The 23,271-nt window shown below is 40.3% G+C and overlaps 1 protein-coding gene across 1 annotated transcript in view; it reads right to left on the minus strand.

Moving 5' to 3' along the window:
* LOC145263209 (uncharacterized) overlaps positions 1–23,271 on the minus strand; it is a 165,068-nt gene that overhangs the window by 102,227 nt on the left and 39,570 nt on the right. The window contains exon 6 of the mRNA XM_080120284.1: positions 21,227–21,304. Coding sequence (XP_079976410.1) covers positions 21,227–21,304 — 78 coding nt within the window. The remainder of the gene's footprint in view (positions 1–21,226; positions 21,305–23,271) is intronic.

A 23,271-nucleotide genomic window follows, 5' to 3' on the forward strand; every position in this document is an offset into this window, starting at 1 on the left:
TCTTATTCAAGAACTTTAAAACTTTCCAACAAAACAAAAAAAGAAAAAGGGTAGAAATTAAAGTCCTTTGCTTTTTAGCGTTCGTCTGAATCATATCTTGATGTAAAAGTTCAATGCCAAACTGCCATAAAGAAGTGAAAAAGGAGGAACCTACACTCCTCAATCCCCTCTTTAACATGACAGGATACCTTCCCCTCTGATGTAAGGACTCAAACAGATGTATGAATCTCGTTACTGACGTTGCCTCCTCAGATGTGAGACAGAAAGTTGTCAACCAAATAAAGATCATAAAAGTGATGAACGCCACCTAGTTCATGGAGATGAACCAGCAATCCTATGACTGAAGTCAAGAAGAAGTTGTCTCAGCCATCTTGAAGCCTTAACAACATCTCAGGAAAAGACCAGACCAGACTACAGCTGTGGACCTAAAGGCTAGAAGGCTACTGATATAAGAATTCTCCTTTCTGGGTCCTTCTTCTCAGTTCAGAAGCACTCAACCACCTGAAAAAAAAAAATGGGGTGACTAAAAGTTGCTATGACTAAATGGGGCTACAAAACTGACCTGACCATCTGCATTCCAACTTCGGCAAGAGAAAATTGAAGCACTCCCTTGCCAAAACATTTCAGACTATAAAATTTGCAAAACGCAGCTCACAAATAAAATAAGATTACTAAGGTCATTCAGTTTGCCTTTCTAGTTATCATGTATAGTTTTTGGCATCATAGATTAGTCCCAACCATTTAGAGGCTGGATGTACAAGTCGTGAGTAGAAAATTAACAATCTACCTCATCATTTACAGAAATGAATCTCTGCATGTCGAGAGGAGACGGGGGACTGGATCTTCTAGAGATTAACCACCATTAGTATTTCCCAGTACGAGAGAAGCTCTATAAATCGGAACCTGGAACCGGAATCTTAAATACATCTCAGAAAAACCACTAGATTACAGTTGTGTACTAGACAATTAGAGAATGACTCCTCTCTACTGACATGGGTATTTCCCCTTCCAAGGCTCTCCTTCCTGGCTCAGAAGCACACTGGTTCCAGTAGAAAACACTCAACTTTAGAGTAGAAATGGGATGACTAAAAGTTGCTGTGATTAAATGAGGCTACAAAACTGACTCAACCATCTGTGAATGTGAAAAGGAGGACCGTACGATGCAATATGTCTTGTTTGTCCTCTACTGCCCAACCAGTGCAGCTTAAAAGACCCAGGAATTTGCTTTTGCTCTCGTTAGAGTTCTTCTTTTTTTTCATCTGCACTTAACATCTTGAACAGCACAACTTTTGCAGATAGTTTTAAATCAATCAACAATTTGAAACAATCGAGCACATTCTTGCTTCTTCTAGTCAGCAACCCTCTGGCCAGGTGTGTGTCTGTGTTAAGTACATTTATTCTTAGTAAACCTGGCTCTGATATTTATAACTTGATGATGACCTCCATCCTCAGCCAACATAAAACTATAGACTTTCTTTGTGCATTTGTTCCTTAACTCCGCATTAGTCCCATGGGCTGTTTTGTCACCTCAATTTTGCTTAAGTGCTCATAATTCCTAGTTGGCAACTTATTTCTTTGCCTCCCTCCCAGTACTCTCCTGACTCAATGAAGGTATAGCATACATGGTATGGCACAGTTGTATCTCAGTTTTCCTTTGAGGTAGATGTTGCTTTGTCCTTCTGGAGTGTCCAGTCACCCCAACTGACTAACGTAAGTATGATTTTATAATTTATATAATTTTTGTATTTTTCCAGTGGGAATGAAAATTTGTAGATATAAGCGCATATTATGTATCATTAGGATACTCTGTAATATTTAATATGGAATTAATGTTTTGGTATTTTCTTTATCACAATTTTTTATGGGATTATAATTTTATTTACGATTTTCAGTCTTTTAACTATGAGCTTAGCTAATGTAATATCTTAATTTTTCCTTAGTTTCATAATTTATTTTATTATATTATTTTAAATTAATATCAACAAGATACAAGTGATTCAAACTGTTCAACAAGGACTGTAGATATATCCTGAACCAGCAGGATAACTATATTTTACAAGTTAATAACTCTATAAACATTTTTGTATTTGGAGTGTATAAATACCTCATGGGACTAATCATGTTTGGAACACCCAGGTGATTAACGCAGGGTAAAGAGATTCAGAGAGAATTTCTTTAATTATAATTTGTATTTTAGGATAAAATTATATGAAATGAATTATATTAGATGAATTTGTGTCCTGGAATCCATTATGAGCAAGGGACCACAAGAAAGTTATATTATAAAATAGTTATTTGGTCTATTGATGTTATTTATTTCTTTAACTCAACATTTGAAAACTTTAACTGAACACTCGGATATGGTATATTTTCCAGGAAAGCAGTCATAAAAAGGCTGAAAAGAGTCCGGTAATGGAGACCAATTAAAGATCAACTTTGTTTAGATTTGAAACGGACGGTACCGATGGTGTTCTGATCTCGTGTAATGCATATAATGCTTTTATTTTATTTCTTTTTATAATTTACTTAATAAGTGAGCACTCTACTGTGGGTTCTTTCTCACTAACCTTATGTATATATGTATGTATGCATGCATATATATATATATATATATATATATATATATATATATAGTTAGTTAGTTAGTTAGTTAGTAATAAAATATATATGGTGATTAAGCTACATTGAATATTCCGTGTTTCATCCACTCTAGGATTCTTCAGGCTTATGCACATAAGCCTGAAGAATCCTAGAGTGGATGAAACGCGGAATATTCAATGTAGCTTAATCGCCATATATATTTTATTACTAACTAACTAGCTCTACCTATGTATTAAGCACTTTTGAAGTAAATACTTAAAGTTTACGCATAAATTTATACTTTCGTATATTAATTTTATGTGAGTAAATGAAGTAGTTATATATATATATATAACATGCTTTTGAAGGCTTACAATGCAGGAATGTACAGTCGTTGTAAGCAGATAAATAAATAAATAAATAAATAATAAATAATTCAATAATATTTTTTTTATTTACCAGATTAGTCTGTTTTTCTTTTTTCTTTTTTCAACTGTGGATGGTATTTATTCCATAGGTCTATATATATATATATATATATATATATATATATATATATATATATATATATATATATATATATATCCAAAAATTCATACTAAAATTGTCTGTGGTGTAACAGGTGAAGTAGTAGGTAAAATCTATTATAGAGGTTAAAGGTTCAATCCTCCATGCAGGTGGTACTAAAAATACAATCGTGAATTACCTAATACAGTGGATAAATTATCATCTGATCAAATGAAAACATGCTACGCCCCCATGGATCAAGCAAAGTGTTCCGTTTGAAATTCCGTGCAGATTGCAAAGTTTAACAGAAAGACTCCTGAATTTGACAAGATACACCGGAGGTAGGTCGGAGGTTATATCAGGCAAAACGTTCTAAAAATAATCCAAATTATTGCTACATCTAGCCATCCTGCGCCTGCCCACTCCCTATCCATTGAGGACAGCACTTAGACACGTCCTTTCTGCTTAAGTCTTGCTAACTAAAAGAGGTTGAAAAACTCTGTGATATCTCTCTGGTATCACCCCCAAGATTTTCATTCAAACATGGCTCTTTCTATGCAGTAAGCAATCTTCCATCTCGGGAGATAATGACATGCGCCTTGGTGTTTCAGCGGATTGTCTTTGGACATCTTCGAGCATGTCTCTGGAGACCTATTCAGGAATGGCAGTCTCTGCCGCATGGCCACAGGAAGGAGGATGGTGGGCTGAGGTCTGCGGCCTTTTGGTTAGCGCTGCTTTCTGCATCGTCTCCTGATCTCCAGCATCAGGTTTCTGCTGTTCTCTCCTCTCCCTACTCCCTGCTGTACAGCACCTCGCCAGATGTTGCAGTCGTTTGCTAGCTGCTCCCAGTTGCTCAGAATCAATGCCAGTCAGTTTCAGGTCGCATTTGCATACATCGCTGTAGTAGAAAACCAAGGTGCTGTCATGTTTCCAGCTCGCCATACAAGATGCCCTTGGGATACTACCGTCATCCATCTGGTGAACATGACCCAGCCGGTAGGGTCTACACTGAAAAAGGAGAAAATGCATGCTGAGAGACCCAGCATGCCCCAGCACATTGGTGTTGGTGACCCTGTCCTGTCAGGATATGACGCAGGCAACAGAGATGAAAACTCTCCAAACGGCTTTCCTGGTGTGCACAGGTGGCCCAGGACTCATTGCCCAAGAGGAGCATGCTAAGCCTGGTACACTGATTTTTCTATGCTACATTATAAATTTTGGTTGATAGGCAGAAAGGTAGGTAATGTGGTTATATATAATTTATATTTTTTAGGCATGAAACCACTATATGTAAAGGGCTAAAAATATACGAGGTATCTTCAATAAGTTTCCAGATTTTTTGTACAGGTTTTTAAAATTGTTTGTTCATTTTGTACAGGCATTTAAAATTTTGTATAGGCATTTAAATTTTGTACAGGCATTTAAAATTTTGTACAGGCATTTAAATTTTGTACAGGCATTTAAATTTTGTACTGGCATTTAAATTTTGTACAGGCATTTAAATTTTGTACAGGCATTTAAAATTTTCTACAGACATTTAAATTTTGTACAGGCATTTAAATTTTGTACTGGCATTTAAATTTTGTACAGGCATTTAAATTTTGTACAGGCATTTAAAATTTTATATAGGCATTTAAATTTTCTACAGGCATTTAAAATTTTCTACAGGCATTTAAATTTTGTACAGGCATTTAAATTTTGTACTGGCATTTAAATTTTGTACAGGCATTTAAATTTTGTACAGGCATTTAAAATTTTGTACAGGCATTTAAATTTTGTACAGGCATTTAAAATTTTGTACAGGCATTTAAATTTTGTACAGGCATTTAAATTTTGTACTGGCATTTAAATTTTGTACAGGCATTTAAATTTTGTACAGGCATTTAAAATTTTGTACAGGCATTTAAATTTTGTGCAGGCATTTAAAATTGTTTGTACATTTTGTACAGGCATTTAAAATTTTGTACAGGCATTTAAATTTTGTACAGGCATTTAAAATTTTGTACTGGCATTTAAATTTTGTACAGGCATTTAAAATTTTGTACAGGCATTTAAATTTTGTACAGGCATTTAAAATTTTGTACAGGCATTTAAATTTTGTACAGGCATTTAAAATTTTGTACTGGCATTTAAAATTTTGTACTGGCATTTAAATTTTGTACAGGCATTTAAAATTTTGTACAGGCATTTAAATTTTGTACAGGCATTTAAAATTGTTTGTACATTTTGTACAGGCATTTAAAATTTTGTACAGGCATTTAAATTTTGTACAGGCATTTAAAATTGTCACAGATTCTTGAAAATTCAGTATGTTATTGATATTTATTAGATGACTGACCAATTTTATGATTTCATGTTCAAATGAACAGCTACAGCAGAAATTAGAATACACCCCACTAAAGCCTGATTGTCTCAGCTGGTGAATTTCAAAAATACAATGTGGACATGAGGACACTTCAGAAGAACAATATGCAATAAATATCTGTTTCAAACCTGGAAAAAATACCACAAAAACGTATGGAATCCTTCAGACTGCTTTTGGACCATCTTGAATAAATCAGGCATCAGTTTTGGAGTGGCATAAGAGATTCAAAGAAGGTAGGGCATCTGTGAGGGATGATGAGAGGTTTAGTGTGAGTAAGGAAGTCAGAACACCAAAGTTGATTGGCCAAATAAAGAATTTCATGGATAAGGACCGTCATAGAGACAATAAGTGCACAGTTTGACGTCAGTGTGGGAACTGTACACACTATTTGTGGGGGACTGAAGATGCGGAAGATTTGTGCGAATGCAACAGACAACATCTCCATCCTTCTCACAGACTATTTTACCAAGATAGATATCGAGACAGTTTCTTACCCTATAACCCAGACCTTGCTTCTTATGACTTTTGGTTATTCTCTAAGCTCAAGGAAAACCTTACAGGCTGTCGTTATGAGACAGTTGAGATGAAAGAGGCTGTGACGAGGGTCAATGACATGCTCACACAAGAGGACTTCCATGGGGCCTTCCAGAAGTTGTTGGAACGGTACAAGTGCATTACAGCCGGAGGAGATTACTTTGAACGGAATTCAGGTTTCATGTGTTTATTATCAAATAAAGTGCTCATACAAAAAAAAAAAGCCTGGAAATTTATTGAGGACATTTCGTATTAGTCATCAATCTATCTATATATATATTAAAGTGCAAATGTGTGTGTGTGTGTGTGTGTGTGTGCGTGTGTACATTTTCCTACCAAATAACTCTATCAATTTTCGGTCTAGAGACTCGAGATTTGACATAAGGAGTATTGAGATTTGGAAAAAAAATCTTTTTAATCGGTTTTTGGCCAGAAATTTGGCTGTCAAAGGAGCAAAGTTCAACGATTTGACCTTTGAAACTCTACCAAACTTCTCCGCCAATTTTTAAATTTTAAGTGTAGCTTACTTTGACATGGATCAAAATTTTTAATTTGATTTTAACCCAAAAAATAAATGTTAAGGGGTCAAAATTGGAATCAAAGTTTAAAAATTATGACCTCTGCGGTCTCTACCAAATTACTCAGCCAATTTCTGGTCTAAACATTTGAAATTTTACATAAAGTGTATTCAGAGATAAAGCAAGCTTTTTAATCGGTTTGGGTCGAAAATTTGCGCTGCCAAGGGTTCTCTATCAAACTATTCAGCCAATTTTGGGTCTATACATTTGAAATTTTACATAATGGGTATTCAGACATGTGGCACACATTTTAATCAGTTTTGGGGGTAAAATTTTGCTGCCAAAATGTCAAAGGTGAAAGAGTTGACCTTTGCAGATTCTACCAAATCCCTCTGTCAATTTGATGGTCTAAACACTTGATATTTTCAATGTATGTTCCTTGGACATGGATCAAACTTTTTAATTTGATTTGATCCCAAAACAATAAATGTTTAGAGGTCAAAATTGGGGTCAAAGTTAAAAACATTTGACCTCTACAGTCTCTACCAAATTACTCAGTTAATTTTTTATCTAAACATATGAAATTTTACATAAAGTGTATTCAGACACAGGGCTTGCTTTTTAATTGCTTTTTGGCTGAAAATTTGGCTACCAAGGTGTCAAAATTCAAAAGTTTTAACTTTTGCGGTCTCTAGCAAACTATTCAGTCAATTTTGGGTCTAAACATTTGAAATTTTACATAAAGGGTACTCAGACATGCAGCTAGCTTTTTAATCAGTATTTGGCTGTCAAGAGGTCAAAGTTTACAGAGTTGACCTTTGCAAACTCTACCAAACTCCTCTGTTAATTTTGGGTTCAAACACTTGAAATTTTAGATGTAGGTTACCTGAACATGAGTCAAACTTTTTAATATATATATATATACACATGCACATAAAGTTATTGACAGTACACAGGGTCCGAGCAAAGCCAGGCTGAACTGATAGTTAATAAATATTCCCCAAATTTTAGTTGGCATATTTTAATGTGTTTTTAATGTGTTTTAATGTGTTTTTAGACAGCATAATGTGGGAACAACCTGGAAACTTATTGTATTAGAAATTAATTAATAAATGTTCCCTTAAATTTCAGTTTCGTTGGAATATTTTAAAAATTTTTTAAAGAAGCATAATATGGGAACAGTGTCCCATTTGAAAATTTAATGACAATATGTAATAGACTGGAATAAGGATTCTAGACTTATGGTTTAGTAGCATTATATATTGATTTTAATTAGTTTTATGCAAAGGAGATCAAAATGGTCTAAAACGTCAGATACTTCCGATGTGTTGTGAAATTTTAGTGGATGATTTCTCTAGGGTTTTTGGTTTGATCAAGATATTTTTGGAATGAGTCGGTTTCAGGGAAATATTTTCAGTGAAAAAAGTTTTTAAGGTTTATAATCAGATGCGAGAAAATGAAGGACATGTTATTCGAAAAACAAAATAATGAGTTCAAAAAGTATACATTCACAAAAGAAATATTTTATGTGTTTAAAATTGAAGTTTACAACAGCGGGAAAAACATAAAATGTTCATGAATATTGCTATAGTTCTCGTGAAAACTAGGGGTTTTTCTTTCTGATGAGACGATTACCAAAGTGCCTTTCATGTAATTGAATCATGATAAAACAAAAAACTGTTGGATATTCAAAACTGGAACTTGGTGGACAATTCGGATATGGAATGTAATTTATGTTATCCAAATATGATTGGTTGCTTCTTCAAAAAGTTTTATAAAGGATTCGAAGTGTTCCATTTTTCAGAGATCACCGTATAAATATTATGGCTTATTATTTTTGGTTTTGCAACAATAAGTAAAGTATAAACTGAAGTTTATTTTTACCAAATATGGGTAGATTGTATAAAGGATTTTATTAAATTTTCTTAACGATTCCATGGCAGGCAGTTTTTTTAGTGTAACGCTGTAGGATACAGGTCAAAGTCTATCTATGCCACACTTATTCATTAAATTTAGGTCATGAGTGACCAACAGTATTTGTTTTATCGCAATTTAACGCATGGACACTTTGATGGTCGTCTCATCAGTTAGGTGTTTTATTTTGGACAGATCTAACTGAGATCTGGTGAACATAGGAAGAATAAGAATGGTTTGACTCTTAATCTTCTCGGTTTTCTTTCTCATCAAATCTTTCTTGAAGTAAAGCTCTATCGCTAAAAGATACTATCAGACTATGTATGGAGCACTGTTGTAATTTGAGCTATTGAATCTGTGTCTCATTTGAAGGTTCTTGATAAATTACAGAAACGAATCTGTAATTTGATTGGAATAAGGATTCTAGTTTAGGTTTTGGTTTAGTAGCATTATATATTGATTTTAATTAGTTTTATGTAAAGAAAATCAAAATGGTCTAAAATTTCAGATACTTCCGATTTCTTGTGAAATTTTAGTAGATGGTTTCTTTAGGGTTTTTAGTTTGATTGAGATAATTTTAGAATGAGCCGGTTTCAAGGAAGTATTTTCAGTGAAAAAGTTTTAAGGTTTATAATCAGATGCAAGAAAACGAAGGACGTCATTTGATAAACGAAAACAAAATAGCACGTTCAAAAAAATATACATTCACAAAAGAAATATTTTATATTTGTTTAAAACTGAAGCTTACAACAGCAGGAAAAACATAAAATGTTCTTGAATATTTTTAGAGTTCTTGTAAAAACTAGGGGGGGGTATCCCTTTGATGAGACGATTACCAAAGTGCCTTGCATGTAATTGAATCATGATAAAACAAAAAACTGTTGGATATTCAGAACTCGAACTTGGTGGACAATTCGGACCAAGAATGTAATTTATGTTAATGAAATATCATTGGATTGCTTCTTCAAAAGTTTTATTAAAGATTCCAAGCATTCCATTTTTTAGTGGTAGAGGGGTCACCTTTTTGGGGGATCATCCTATAAACTGAAGTTTATTGGCACCAAATATGGATAAACTGTACAAAGGATTTTATTAAATTTTATTAACGATTCCGTGGCTGTTTTTTTTTTTTATACAGGTTTAAGTCTGTCTGTACCACACTTATTCATCATGAGTGAAGTGACCAACAGTATTTGTTTTATTGCAATTTAATGTAGGGACACTTTGGTGGTCGTCTCATCAGTAGTGTGTAATATATATACAGGTTAAAATCTATCTGTACCACACTTATTCATTAAATTTAAGTCATGAGTAGGGCTATGACAACAGCATATTCTTTTCATTGCTTTGACTCTCGAGTATATATCCGACATAGTTAGACACAATTAATCAACCGAGAACCACATCACTCTACATAAAAACATAAGATATCAATAGATATATACCTGAGAATCAAAACAAGGAAAAGAATATGCTGTTGTCAAATCCCTAGTCATGAGTGACCAACAGTATTTGTTTTATTGCAATTTAATGTAGGGGCACTTTGTGGTCGCCTCATCAGTAGTGCATGCTATTCTGAACAGATCTAACTGAAAGCTGACGGACAGGGGAAGCATAAATTGAAGTTTGTTTGTACTAAGAATGCTTCGATTGCAGAAAGAATTGGGAATTTTTTTAACGAGTACGTAGAGGGTATTTTGTTTGAAGAGGGGGGGGGAGGGTGTCATTCATCCTATAAAAGTAAAAGACATTCAGGATCACACTTTCTACTGATGAGACGACCAACAAAGTGTCTTCTGGTATAATTTGAGGAAAAACATGGAAACGGCACTACCTCTATGTAGGTTTAACTGGCCTTCTCCAAAGGAGGAAGTTCCGTGGGATTATGAAATTCACAAGCGGTTCCCAAGCGCATGTATATCCCTGTTAGGGAAGATGATGACGTTGGATGTTTGCAACTCTTGCAGGGCGGTGTCGATATCCTCGTACATACAGTACCTGGTCACCCATTTTAGTAATGACCAGGCTCAATGTTGCTTAACTTCGGTGATCTAATGAGAGCTGGTGTGTCAACGTAATTATACCGTATACAATTTGTGCCAAATAGGGTTGGATTGCAAAAAAGGATTGTAAATTTTACTAACGATTCCATGGTTAGCGTTTTTTTTGTGGGAGGGTGGTGCAATATCCTGTATCAACAAATATTTATTGTGTTGAGATATGTGAAAAGGTAAAGATTTGGAACATATTTAATGGTGATAAAACAAACAAAAAAAAGGACTGTTGCATATTCATTACTGAAACTTGGTGAGCAAGTCAGTCATAAAGTGCAATATATTTTCCCAAAATTTGATTGGATTGCTTCTTCAAAGGATTGTGAATTTAAAGATATGTATGGACACTTTGGTGGTCGTCTCATCAGTAGGGTTTGCTATTCTGGATGGGCTTCACATTCATTAGATCTACCTGAAACCTGTTGGAAATTCATAACTGAAACTTGTTGGCCAAGTCAAGCATAGAGTGAAATTAATTTGTAAAGTAAATAAAGAAATATTTTCCTACCAGTCAGGCACGGACTCAGTACTTTCATTTTGATGCAAGGGACTGCTTTCATTGGCGGATTCTTCAGATGTTATAAGTATTCCCATGGCTATCGGAAGTGTCATTGGATTCTTCTAGAAGCTTCAAACTTTGGTATCCATAAAAAAACGTGACAAAACTACGAACCTTTGCCTTAAAGCAGAGAGAGGACAAATTGCTCAGCCTTAGCGGTAGGTAAGTCGTGACCTACTCGATTGGATTGAAATCGAGGCGGCGGGTGTATTATTGATTGTCTGTGCATTTTTTTCGCTCTGTTGGATAAGCCATAGTGGATTATGTGGTCGGGATGAGATAATCCATTTCACACGTTGAAGATGATTCGATGGTTTCAAACAAGAGGATTATCTTGCCTCTGAGCAAACGGTTAATGAGAGTCAGCAATTTGATTGGATTAACATAAATTGTTAGACATTAAAACGGAACGGTGAAGGACACACGCACACATAACACACACACACATACACACACTCACGCACACATTCACACACAGTCAAACCTGCATAACACTCACTTACACACACAGTGAAACACACATAACACTCAGTCACATGCACACTCACACACACATAACACTCACTTACATTCACACACAGTCAAACACACTTGCAGACGTATAACATCCATTTACACACACACTCTTACGTACACGCTCACATACACACACACTCACAAACTAACATACACATAACACTCATATACATACATACACACACACACACACTTACTCATTCACATACAATGCACACTCACATGCACATAACATTACACACACACACACACTCACATACAGACTTACATTCATATATACACACAAATATTCACACACTACACTCACATACATATAACATTTCCACACACACACTTACACACACACAACATTCACATATACACACACTCCCATATGCATAACACTCATATACACACGCACACTCTCACACGTATACACATACCATTCCCTACACATACCATTCCCTATACACACACACTCACATACACATAATACCCTCATACACACACACACACACACTCACACACACACACACACGCTCACACGCACATACATACACTCACACACTACATTCACATGCACTACAGTCGCACAACCACTCATATACACATAATACTCATGCACACACACACATACACTCTAACATACACACGACACACACACACACATACACTCACATCTACATGCACACACATTTATAAATTCTTCACACATAACTAAAATTAATAATCATGGATAATATAGAATTAATGAGTTTTATTATTCATCTATTTAATTAACATACGCGTTTATGATGCGTATGAACACACGATGTAAATTAGATAGAAAGTGAGAATCCACCTTTCACTAAATGCTAAATAAGACATTAAAAACTGTTATACATTCATTGGATCAACATACACTGAGAGAGGAGGAGAATGATAGACAGAAAGTTACAGAGATGAATCAGTTGGTGAGTTAATTGTAAATTGTGACTAAGTAGACGAATTAAAATCGATTATTTTGTTCAAACATAAATCAATCCCAAAACCAAGGAATATTTTAGCACATATTTTGTGTGATTGAAAGACAACAAAAAATGTTCCATAGGCGGGCAGTTCTCGTAAAGAAGCTTTGTTCACGGAATCTGCATTTAGAATTAATCACAGATAAAAAGTGGGGAAAATTGTTGATAGTGATTGTACCTATTTACTATGCCTCCCCACGGGACAGAGTTAGACACCAGGGTCGTTTTTTAACGCGGAGAAAAGGTACAAAAATAAAAATTGTCTCAGTCGTGAAGGATTTCTCCTCCACTGAAAGAGAACGAGAAATGGAAGTGCCGCATCTGAAAAACAGATACTACACTTTGATCTTGTTTATATATTTTATTGCTTTTAAAAATTTTGAAAATACAATTAAGTAAAAAAACAAAAGATTTTCAAACAACAAAATTAGGTACAAGGCCCTACAAGAAGTTGGGGAGGAGAAGGGTTCAGGTCTTTGTAACTAAAGTGATTAAAAGTAATAAATGTAGACTTTGGAGTCTTACTCTTGGCTGGCAACATTTACCAAAATACCTCATTCACTCTATGGATCTTAATCTAACTAATAAATCCCCAGCGTTTAAGAATCAAAAACATATTTACAATTTATAAACAGTTGTCTGTGTGTTTGTGTATGCATTTTTTTTTTTTTATAAATATTTTGTGTGTGTGCATGTGTAAAAAAATAAAGTTCAATTTCATTAGAAAATAAAAAGTTTTTGAAAGATTGTTCGTGGAGAGGGGAAAACTAATTAAAAGTGTTCATATCAAAAACAAAAAATAAATCCTACTGGGTTGTTAGTGAGACCCCCCTGTACTAATCTAGGTGACTAGACCCCCCCACTGTTTTCCGGGGAACCGAAAACAAGCAGGGCGATCCCTAATGGGGATTGGGGAAAATATCTTAATGGAAGTGTGAGAAAACAAAGCAACAGGTGGAGGGGGGTTGGAAGGTGACCTCTGAGTAAGGGAGTGACCGGGGATGTTGAAAAAGCAAGGATGTGGCACAAAGGGGATGGGCAGACTCAGAGGTTCTCTAGTACCAAAAATAAAATCAGGAACAGGATCTCATTTATACCACCAGTCAAGAGTCTTCTTAAGTTTTTCTTAGCTAGAACCTAAGCGGGATGGGTTCCGAAGGCCCCAGCACCGCCCGTACCATGCTTAAGGAGGGAAAACGTATTGAAACTTGGCTCCTTGACGGATGCACAAATTAGTGCTGTGCACCCACCTCTTGTCAAATTCCACTCTAGGCAACCTCCTGATCCGGAACAGATGTCCTTTCGCGGACCAACTTGAGGCGTGTGATCCAAATCACCATGCGCGCTACTGCCAGGATCGCTCGAAAAACCATTCTTTCCTCCCTGGGGAACGGCGGCTCCATGTTGTACACAAAATAACCTTCGTCGAGATCGAGCGGACATTCGGCATCGATGCGAGCCGTTACCCACCCGACGTACTCCAATAAGGGCTGGATCCGGCTGCAACTAAAAAACGCGTGCCCGATCGTTTCGGGCTCGCGTTTGTCACAGCGCAGACAGAAGCCCCTCGTATGTTTTTATACTGGCAGAGTTCGTCAAGAAGGGGCAGCGCGTTTTGGACCAGTTGCCAGGTGAGGGAAAATTCCGAGTTGTTCAGAATCTCCTGTCCCGGCGCCCAACTCCAATGAGAACGGACAACCTCCATCGACCATCCCATCCGCCTACAAAGTGGATCCTTTGCGGTCCCCTCCATTAGCTCCCGATAAAGTTTCTTTCTTGGCTGATCAAGGACACTGGTCCCCGGCAAAGCTCTAAGAGCGGTCCGGCATTCGGAGAAGAACTTAGACTCTCCCCTCGGTCTACGACGACCTTTTACCGAGGGGTTGGGTTTGAGATTGGGAAATGAGTTCTCAACCACAGGGACCCAAGGAGCGTCTTCTTCAAGCGAACGACCCAGGAAAGCCAATCTCTCGGCATTTCTATGACACAAGAGACTGGGCTGACCCAGGCCTTCCTCGCTCGGACTCTGGACACAGACCTCTCTGCAGACATAATGCTTACCATCGTTCCACAATAGTGAATCGAGGCGCCCTTGCAAGCAGGTTAGTCGTTCTGCAGGGAGAGGAAGTACAGACAATCGGTAAAGGATGAGCGGAAAGACGTATGTAGCACACGCCTCCGCCAGACCCTTCAAGGGCAATTTCCTTCCAATCCAAGTCTTCACCGACGATTTGACCTTGCCATATACTTCCAACCAATTCTTTTCCAGCTGAAGTCCCGGTCCAAACCAGACACCAAGAATACGGACCGGTCCACCGGTCCAGCTGAAAATACCTGGAAGCGAGTTTACCCCGGTCCAGGCCCCCAACCGCAGGCCGACCGACTTGCTGCGGTTGAAGATGGCCCCTGTGACTTCTTCGTATCGAGCGAGCGCCTCGACCACCGCTTGAACGTCCGTGTGGCAAGACACAAACACGATGACGTCATCAGCGAACGTGGAAACTCTGGCTCGTGTGCCTCCAGGGAGGGCTATTCCGCGCAGGACAGGTGTAGCCGCCTCGTCCCTTAACTTGCAAAGGAGGGGTTCCAATGCCAGGACGTACAACAGAGGCGACAGCGGACAACCCTGACGCACTGACCGAGAGACAGCGAATGACTCCGACAGCTTACCGTTGATCTGCACCGCTACCGTCGGCCTATCATACAGGACAAAGATCCACTTGCAGAAGTCCGGATTAAATCCGGCGGCCTCTAGCACAGCTCCCAGGAACCGATAGTCGAACCTATCGAATGCCTTGGACTGATCTAAACTGATCAGCGCCGCTTCGGCGTCATCTTCTGTTCCCTCTATGATCGAGCGTATCAAATGCAAATTGCCTTGAATCGATCTCCCCTTCACAGCATAAGTCTGGTCCGGTTCGATCAAGTCAGTGATGACAACCTGCAAACGATTCGCAAGAATCTTTGCCAAAATCTTTAACTCTGTGTTTAGCAGAGTCAAGGGCCTAAAATCGTCAAAATTTTCCACCCCACCATGCCGTTGACCTTTCCTCAGCAATGTGATCACTCCCTTGGTCATCTGTCCAGGGATGGAACCCTGAGCAAACCAATGGTTGAACATATCCTTCAGAATAGGGACCAACATGGGCGACAGCCTCAAGTAGAACTCGTAGGGTAAACCATCAAGCCCCGGGGATTTGTTGTAGCCGACCTGCTTCAACGCAGTAATGACCTCATGTTCAGTAACAAGACCATCACAGCTAGCCGCCCGAGCCGCCGTGAGGCGGGGCGAGTCAGCCAAATAGCTGCCAAACTCCTCGACCCTGAGTCCGGGTAGTTGGGTGAAGCACTCTGATAGATGCTCCTGAAACCCCTCACAGATCTCCCGGGTCGAAACTAGGGCGTGTCCTTCCAGGTTATGTACTTTACGAATGTACCCATCCGAACCGCGCTTTAAAGCAGCCTTACGCTCAACAGCGTCAACATTCACAGCCTCGTTGGAAACTTTCATTAATCTAGCCCTAACTACTTGACCTTCATACTGCTCGCTAGCCAAGCGGCTGAGGTCTTGTTTAGCTAGTGCTACCTCTAGGGGATACCCCCCCTCCACCGCCCGGGCCAGCTTATCCTCTAAGCGCTTCTTTGCCTTAGCCTTATCTAACGTGAGGCGTTGGCTGTATTGGACTGAAAAGCGCCTAATTTTGGCCTTAAGACTAACCCATCACTTACTACCTGTAACCGCCCCCACTAAAGCCCGCTGAATTAATTCGGTAACCTTCAACCGGTAGTCCTCCAACTCCAACAAGGTGCTGTTGAACTTCCAGTATCTGGCTAGTTTAGGCCTAGCACTTAAGTTCAAACAGGCCATGACGAGTTTATGGTCCGAGTGTCCTAACAAGTGGAACGTGGGGCACGATAGAAAGTCTACGTCGCCTCTTCTAACTAGCATCCGATCCAAGTAAGTACTCGGATGGGAAGGCACTACAGGATGCCACGTCCACATCTCCCGCCCCGGATGATCCAGACGGAATCTGTCGACGAGATCACATGAGGCCATCAGGTCGAACAGAGTGCTGTCACACCGCACCAACCCACTAGCCCCCCCCCCCGACCTTATCTATTTTGTGATCAAGGATTGCATTCCAATCACCCATTAAAACTAACCGTTCCGGATCCACTAAGAAGCTCTCCAACCGTTGAAAAAAGGATGCCCTCTCTACAGCAGAATTGGGAGCATAAACAGCGACAATCCGAAAAACACTATTATTAACGGCAACATCAACAACAACTAGCCGCCCGTCCTCGCCTGCGTGAACAACATTCACCAACGCTGACAGGGTGCGACTCACTAGCAAGGAGATTCCACGACTATAAGTATTACCATATGCTGAGTAAACATCGTAATCGTTCACCAGCACCTGACAATCCTTGTCACAAATAAAGTGGGTCTCCTGGATAGCGGCAATATCTACCTTGAGGGACACCAAGTCTCTCACAACGCGCGAGGCCTTGCTTCGATACCTGATGCCCCTCACATTCAATGTAGCCAAGTTCAAAGCCATGTTCACTTACCTTATTCAGTGTCACAGACGGGTCTGAAATCCTTGGCAGTGAGGACGTGGCAGGCCTGGCCGAGGCTGCCGGTAAGTAGGTCTGATGAGGGTACTCCGTCCTTGGCCACACCCCCCACGTCCAGGGGAACGGTTAGTTTAAGTGCTCTGTAGAAAGAGGGGTGGATGTACACAGGGACTCTGCCCTCACATTTGTAGAAAAAATTGTTCAATGAAGGATGGGGAGCCTTGGGGAGGGAGGGAGAGAGTTGTTCGGGCTGCTGGGGTGGTGGGATGACGGCAGGATCAGCCTGTGTTTTGTTGGAAGTGTCTTCCTCAGTAGGGGTAGGGGGGTTAGCTCGCATCTTCCGGCTTTTCCTCCTCCTGGCCCTCCTGATCTCTGACGCGCTCAGTGTTGCTGTTGCTGGTGATTTCTCCTCTTCCTCTGATGCGACCTCCTCCTCAGACTCTTGTAACTTCCTCTTGTTTGAGGAGGAGGGTGCCTGCGTGTCCATGTTTTCCGTGCCTTCTTGCTTGTTTTCTGGCTGGTGTCTGGTCACTGTTGGAGGGGGTGGTTTTTTAGCTGTCTTCCCTTTTTTAGTGACCATCGACCAACCTTCCTGTGCTTCTGGGAGGCTTGTGGCCGGCGCGGGCGTGGAGACTTGTGGTGTAGTTTTGACTGGCCCTGCAACTTTGCTTTGCATTTTAGTTGGTTTCTTGTTCGCACTCTTTTTCAGGCAGTCTTTAGCCATGTGGCCTTGTAACTGGCAATGCCAGCAATGGGGCTTCCTCCCCTCCACTATTAGGGAGAGCATCCACTCCCCGAATTTCAAAGTGGCCGGAATGCCGTAGAATCCCGCTTTGTCCAAGACCATCTGGATTTTATAGTCCCCAGTCATGATGTTTCTTAGACTGCGGACTGGCATGACTTCCTCCACGTCCCCGTATTGACTGAGGATGGCCCCCAGTTGTTGGGCTTCAAAATAGCAGGGGACGTTCAGAGCAGAAAGATTTGCCCTCCTGTTCATTTAAATGGGCTGTAGCTTTATGTTTCTGCTCTGGTGACTGGTCCTGGACAGCTTGATCGCATGTTTGGGGGTGGGAAGCAGAACATCCCACTGCACATAGCTTCTTCTGCAGATGTAGTTGGCCGGGATGTTCTGTTCCAGCAGCACGTTTACCATCGTGTCTTTGTTGACACCCGTGAGGCTCCTCGTCTTAACATCAGATGTAATCAGTGACAGGACCCTCTTCTGTTAGCCCTCGCCCTTTTCTGGAAGGGGTTGGATGTCATTCCCCTTGGTGTACTCCTTGTACGTGGAGTCGAACAGCTTCCGATAGTCCTAGGGTGTCAACTTGCTCTGCTGCTCTTTGGGGCCCCATGCTGATCCACAGTCCTGTTGGGAGTCTGCTGGTCCAGGGACAGGGGGGCGTAGCTGGCACCTCTCTGCTAACTGCCGTTGTGGGAGTTGCTGGCCCGGGGGTCTGACCTTTACCAATCAAAGTTGGCCAATCCTCGTTGGATATTGCATGCTGGCTTTCTCTGCTTTCCGGGTCATTTCCCTTTCTCTTTTTCTTCCTTAGCTGCTTGGTGGCCGTCTCTTGGGGAGTAGGTGGTGTCTCCCCTCCTGGGGTTATATTCCCAGCTGCTGGCGTTGGCGTAGCAGGTGCTGTGGTCCGGGGAGCTGTTCCCACCAGTGTGGTTTGGTTGCTACTGGTTGGGTTCTTGTCCCCTTCCCGGACTTCCTTTTTCTCGTTCTTGCCCTCTTGGGGAGTACTGGAGGGTGGAACGCTGGTCACTTCATCAAAAAGTGATTGCAGAGAGGCTAGTGTGGCATTAAATAGCTCCTCGGTTTTGTCGTCGGAGCCTTTTTCCACATCCTCTGCTGCAACTGGGGTGTTGCCCTTTTGGGGAGCGGGGGAATGCATTTCCCGCCTTACTTCCCGTGGGATTGGTGTCCAGGAGTGCAGCTGGTGTAGCTCCTTCTGCATTCTCCTCGACTGCAGTTCTTGCGGCTGCATTTTCCACCGGGTCGCCCTCGTGGGGAGTAGTTGCAGGTGGTATTCCTGGGGTCGCCGCGGGCTGCGGCCCTACCTTGCTTGCAGGTTCCGTGTCGTCGGAAGGTGCACTTGCTCCCTCACATGGGGAGTCCTCTGCGGGGGTGGTGTTGCGCATTTGGGGTGATGTACCTTTCCTGCCTGGCATCGTGGTGGCAGCACTGGCTGCTGATGCGGACCAAAGTGTAGCGGGGAGAAAAGAAAACCCAGGGGAATGGAGGGGGTGGAGGGGGAGGAGCGGGCTCAGAAGAGATTAGTGTTTTTGACCTCCCCTCATGGGGATGTCGGGTTAGAAGCTCGAATCCCCCCGTGAGGGGGGAGAGCAGAGAAGAAAGACGCAGTGGGTGCTAGCGGGTCAGAGTGCCGCGTCGCAATTAAGAGAGAGAGGGGATAGACATCTCTGCCCACAGAGGGGAGCAGAAACGAAGCACCCGCCCTACCCCCACGTCACCCTACCCACTAACTACCCAACGGAAGCGAGAAAGAGAACCCTGTTTGCTCGATCCAACGGGAGAGCAGCGAAAATAGACTCAGTTTTGGCCTGGCAGGTCAGAGTGCTGCTCAGGCAATTAAGTGGTTAGAAAGTAGACCATCCCCTGTCTTCAGAGGGAAGAGACCGGAACGAAGAAAAACATGCAAAAAACAACAAAGGCAGGTCTCAACTACCAGCTAGTGGTGTTGGTCCCGAGATTCCAGTCTCCCAAAAGAGGGGATCGGTTTTCGGGTCGAAGCTCCCACAAATGTGGAGTTGGTCCTTTAGGTCCTGACTCCCCAAAGGAGGGGGTCGGTCCTTGCTAACAAAAGTTAGTATGAAAAAACACCTTAACCTAGCCTGAAAGCCCGGTAGTGGATCAAGTTTCGTAGCTGAGAGAACAGATACTACACTTTGATCTTGTCCCGAAGGCTACTACACTTTGATCTTGGCCAAAAGGCCAAGTTGATAGTGATTGTAGCTAGTTGAGTGTTTTTTATGAAAGCTTGACAAGGGGAAACCATAGATTGGAGTTCAGTCGAGCACTTGCCATGAAAATAACGATAGAGCAAAGACAGGTTTGCAAAATCTTTTCTGTGGGAAAAAGATTGCAGGGATGAGAAAAGAGCATCAACTACTAGACTTTGAAGCCGGTTTTTAACTCTATCAAGGCTGGATAGGGTGTGTCGAGCAACTCCTTCTCAGATGTACCATTTTAGGATGTACTTGGCTCTTATACAGGTAGCGAACTGCATCAGCAGTGAGATATCTACTGAAACGGTAGAATGATTCTACTATTTTTCCAGCGATTTTGCCAACAGATTTGATGTATGTGTTCCATTTCAGATACGGAGTGAAGGTCAGTCCCAGAAGCTTATCAAGAAATGAAGCTTTCCCAAGATGAGAGCCATTCATTTCAATTGGGGTATGATGGAGGTCAGAGCATTTATGATGGAAGGAGAGAAGCTTGCTTTTAAATGCATTAAAATTTGGGGAAAATTTGAGGAGAAAATAGTTCATGTATGAGTTAGGGTCCACCAGTAGCCATGATGGATTCTTTGTCTCCTTGTCTTAGTTTATTCCTGGGCCAAAGGTTCAGGCGTGTTCTGTTGTGCCCTGAGAGAGAAGTGTGTTTGTTAGCACTGAGAGCCGAATAGAGTTGTTGTCAGTATAACGTACTGATGAAAGAAAGAGCAAATTGCCATATGGTTAACCTTTATAAAAACGTTTTCACATGCTCAGCTCGTCAGAGAGATGATCTCTGATTGAGAAAGCTTGAAGAGAAATTGATCTCTAGACCCAATAAGCACGGCATTTACAAACCAAAGATATTCAAAATCTCAAAATGGAAAGTGTCGCTACTGCTGCTGCTGTTGAATGGGCTCAAAATCAGTAAAATATAAATAAAGGGTAAAGTTCAAAATTCTATATATAGATTCTGAAGTTTAGATATAAAGATTCCCAAGTTTTGAAAGATCCACTTTGAGGGCGGAAGTTGCATAGGTCGAAACGTTGTGAATATAACAACCGTTTTGAGAATCCTGGTTTGAATAATATAAATATGTTGTAGTTTATATATATTTTTTTAATATTCACGTGAGATGATGACTTACCTGTCTCGAAATTGATTTCTCTTCCTTGCCATTAATTCCAGGCGTAGTTTCATGCTCATCTCGCGGATTGTCCTCACACTGAAACACGTGGGAAACATAAAACAGAGAATTCTTACTGTGAAATACATGAATTGGCTGGAGATTAGGCACAAAGTCAGATTTAATTTTGAGAAGCCAAAGTGGAAGTACTGGTAGGGTGACAGAGTATAAGCAACTTGCGTTCAAAAAAATGTATGACAATGGAGAAAGATGAACATTCAGACGTGTAGAGAATAGATTTGGATCGCAAAACTATTGAACTTATTCAAAAGTTTTGTTACCTTGGTGATAGGGAGCACAAGGTGGAGCAGGTTCTAATGTGATCACAAGAATTAGAAGTGGATGGAGTAAGTTTAGGGAACTTTTGTCATTACTAACCAGCAAAGCGTTACCACTGTCGACCAAAAGAAAAGTCTATCAGGCATGTGTATGTGGTGTGATAATCTGTACAAATAAAACCTAGTTAGTGGGGGTTGAGGACATGTGTTGCATGAAGAAAATAATATGAGAATGATATGATGGATGTGTAGTATGAGTTTTAATGAAGACCTGGAGATAGGTTAGTCGAAAGTCAATTTCTATAAGCAGGCCACTGCATACTAGCATGTAAAGTGAAAGTTCAACTGGTGATGATGATGATGATGATGATGATGATGATGATGATGATGATGATGATGATGATGGGGAGGCGGTGGTGGTGAAAATAATGATGGTAGTTGGGATGGTGGTGAGAGTGGTGGTGGTGGTGGTGGTGATGATGGTGGTGGTGACGATGATGATGATGGGTGATAGTGGTATTGGTGATGATGTTTGCTGAGATGGTGGTGGTGGTGACAATAATGATTATGATGGCAATGATGCTGGGGGTGGTGGTGGTGGTGGTGGTGGTGATGATGATGATGATGATGATGATGATGATGATGATGAAAAATTATCTTTATTGTCGGACTGACTTCCTCATCTTGGTTGTTATAGTCACAACGTTTCGGCCGTTTTGCCCTCCGGCCTTCATCAGGTGTTTTGTATCGAACTGGGGAACCATTTGTTAGGAGTCTCGAACCCAACCCTTTATTATTATTACGGGGGTACCGTGTTCGGACTCCAGCTAGGCTCTGGGACATAGTTGCTGATTCTCTGTTTTGAATGTTACTTTTCACTGCCTTCGTTCAGGATTGAACTCAGCATTTTTGGGTAACTGTAAACTTTGATACAACATCTAGGATCACTCGGCCATATATCACTAGGACAGTTTGAGACTCCTAACAAACGGTTCCCAAGTTCGATACAAAACACCTGATGAAGGCCGGAGGGCAAAACGGCCGAAACGTTGTGACTATAACAACCAAGATGAGGAAGTCAGTCCGACAATCTCAATCAATGAAAACACCTCATCTCAAAAATACAGACAATTACTAGCCCCATTTATGCTTAAGTGTTTGCTAATTGGCTGGGAAACAAAAGTTCAATCCTAGGTTGAAGCATACTAAAGACTCAAGAAATCTGACTTCATGATGCCATGCGACAACGCATTAAAAGATGAGGATGATGGGTAAGTGAAGTAGTTCGGAGAAAAAATGTTTTTATGGAACGTGCTCTGATGAACTCGCTGCACTTGTGCCCCCTCGATGTACATATCCCTGACAAACTCGTTTAGCAACACCTCTTCCTTTGAGCAGCTAGACTTTGGAATTCCTTTCCTGCTACTTACTTCCCTGGCTCTACTGAGTAAACGTTTCAGTTACAAACAAACAAAGGAAAGAAACAAAGAAAGAAAAATTTGAGTTCGCATTTTTTTTCTTTTTTAACAAAAGCCTTTATTATCATTATTTATTTAATTTTTATTATTATCATTATTTTATTTTATTTTATTATTATTATTATTATTATTATTATTATTATTATTATTCATTTATTTACTAGCAGTATTATTATTTATTTATTTAATTACTTTTATTATTATTTATTTATTTATTTAATTATTATTATTATTATTATTATCATTATTT

Source organism: Euprymna scolopes, chromosome 38 (genome assembly GCF_053919585.1).
Source record: "Euprymna scolopes isolate OS-2025 chromosome 38, ASM5391958v1, whole genome shotgun sequence".
NCBI lineage: Eukaryota > Metazoa > Mollusca > Cephalopoda > Sepiida > Sepiolidae > Euprymna > Euprymna scolopes.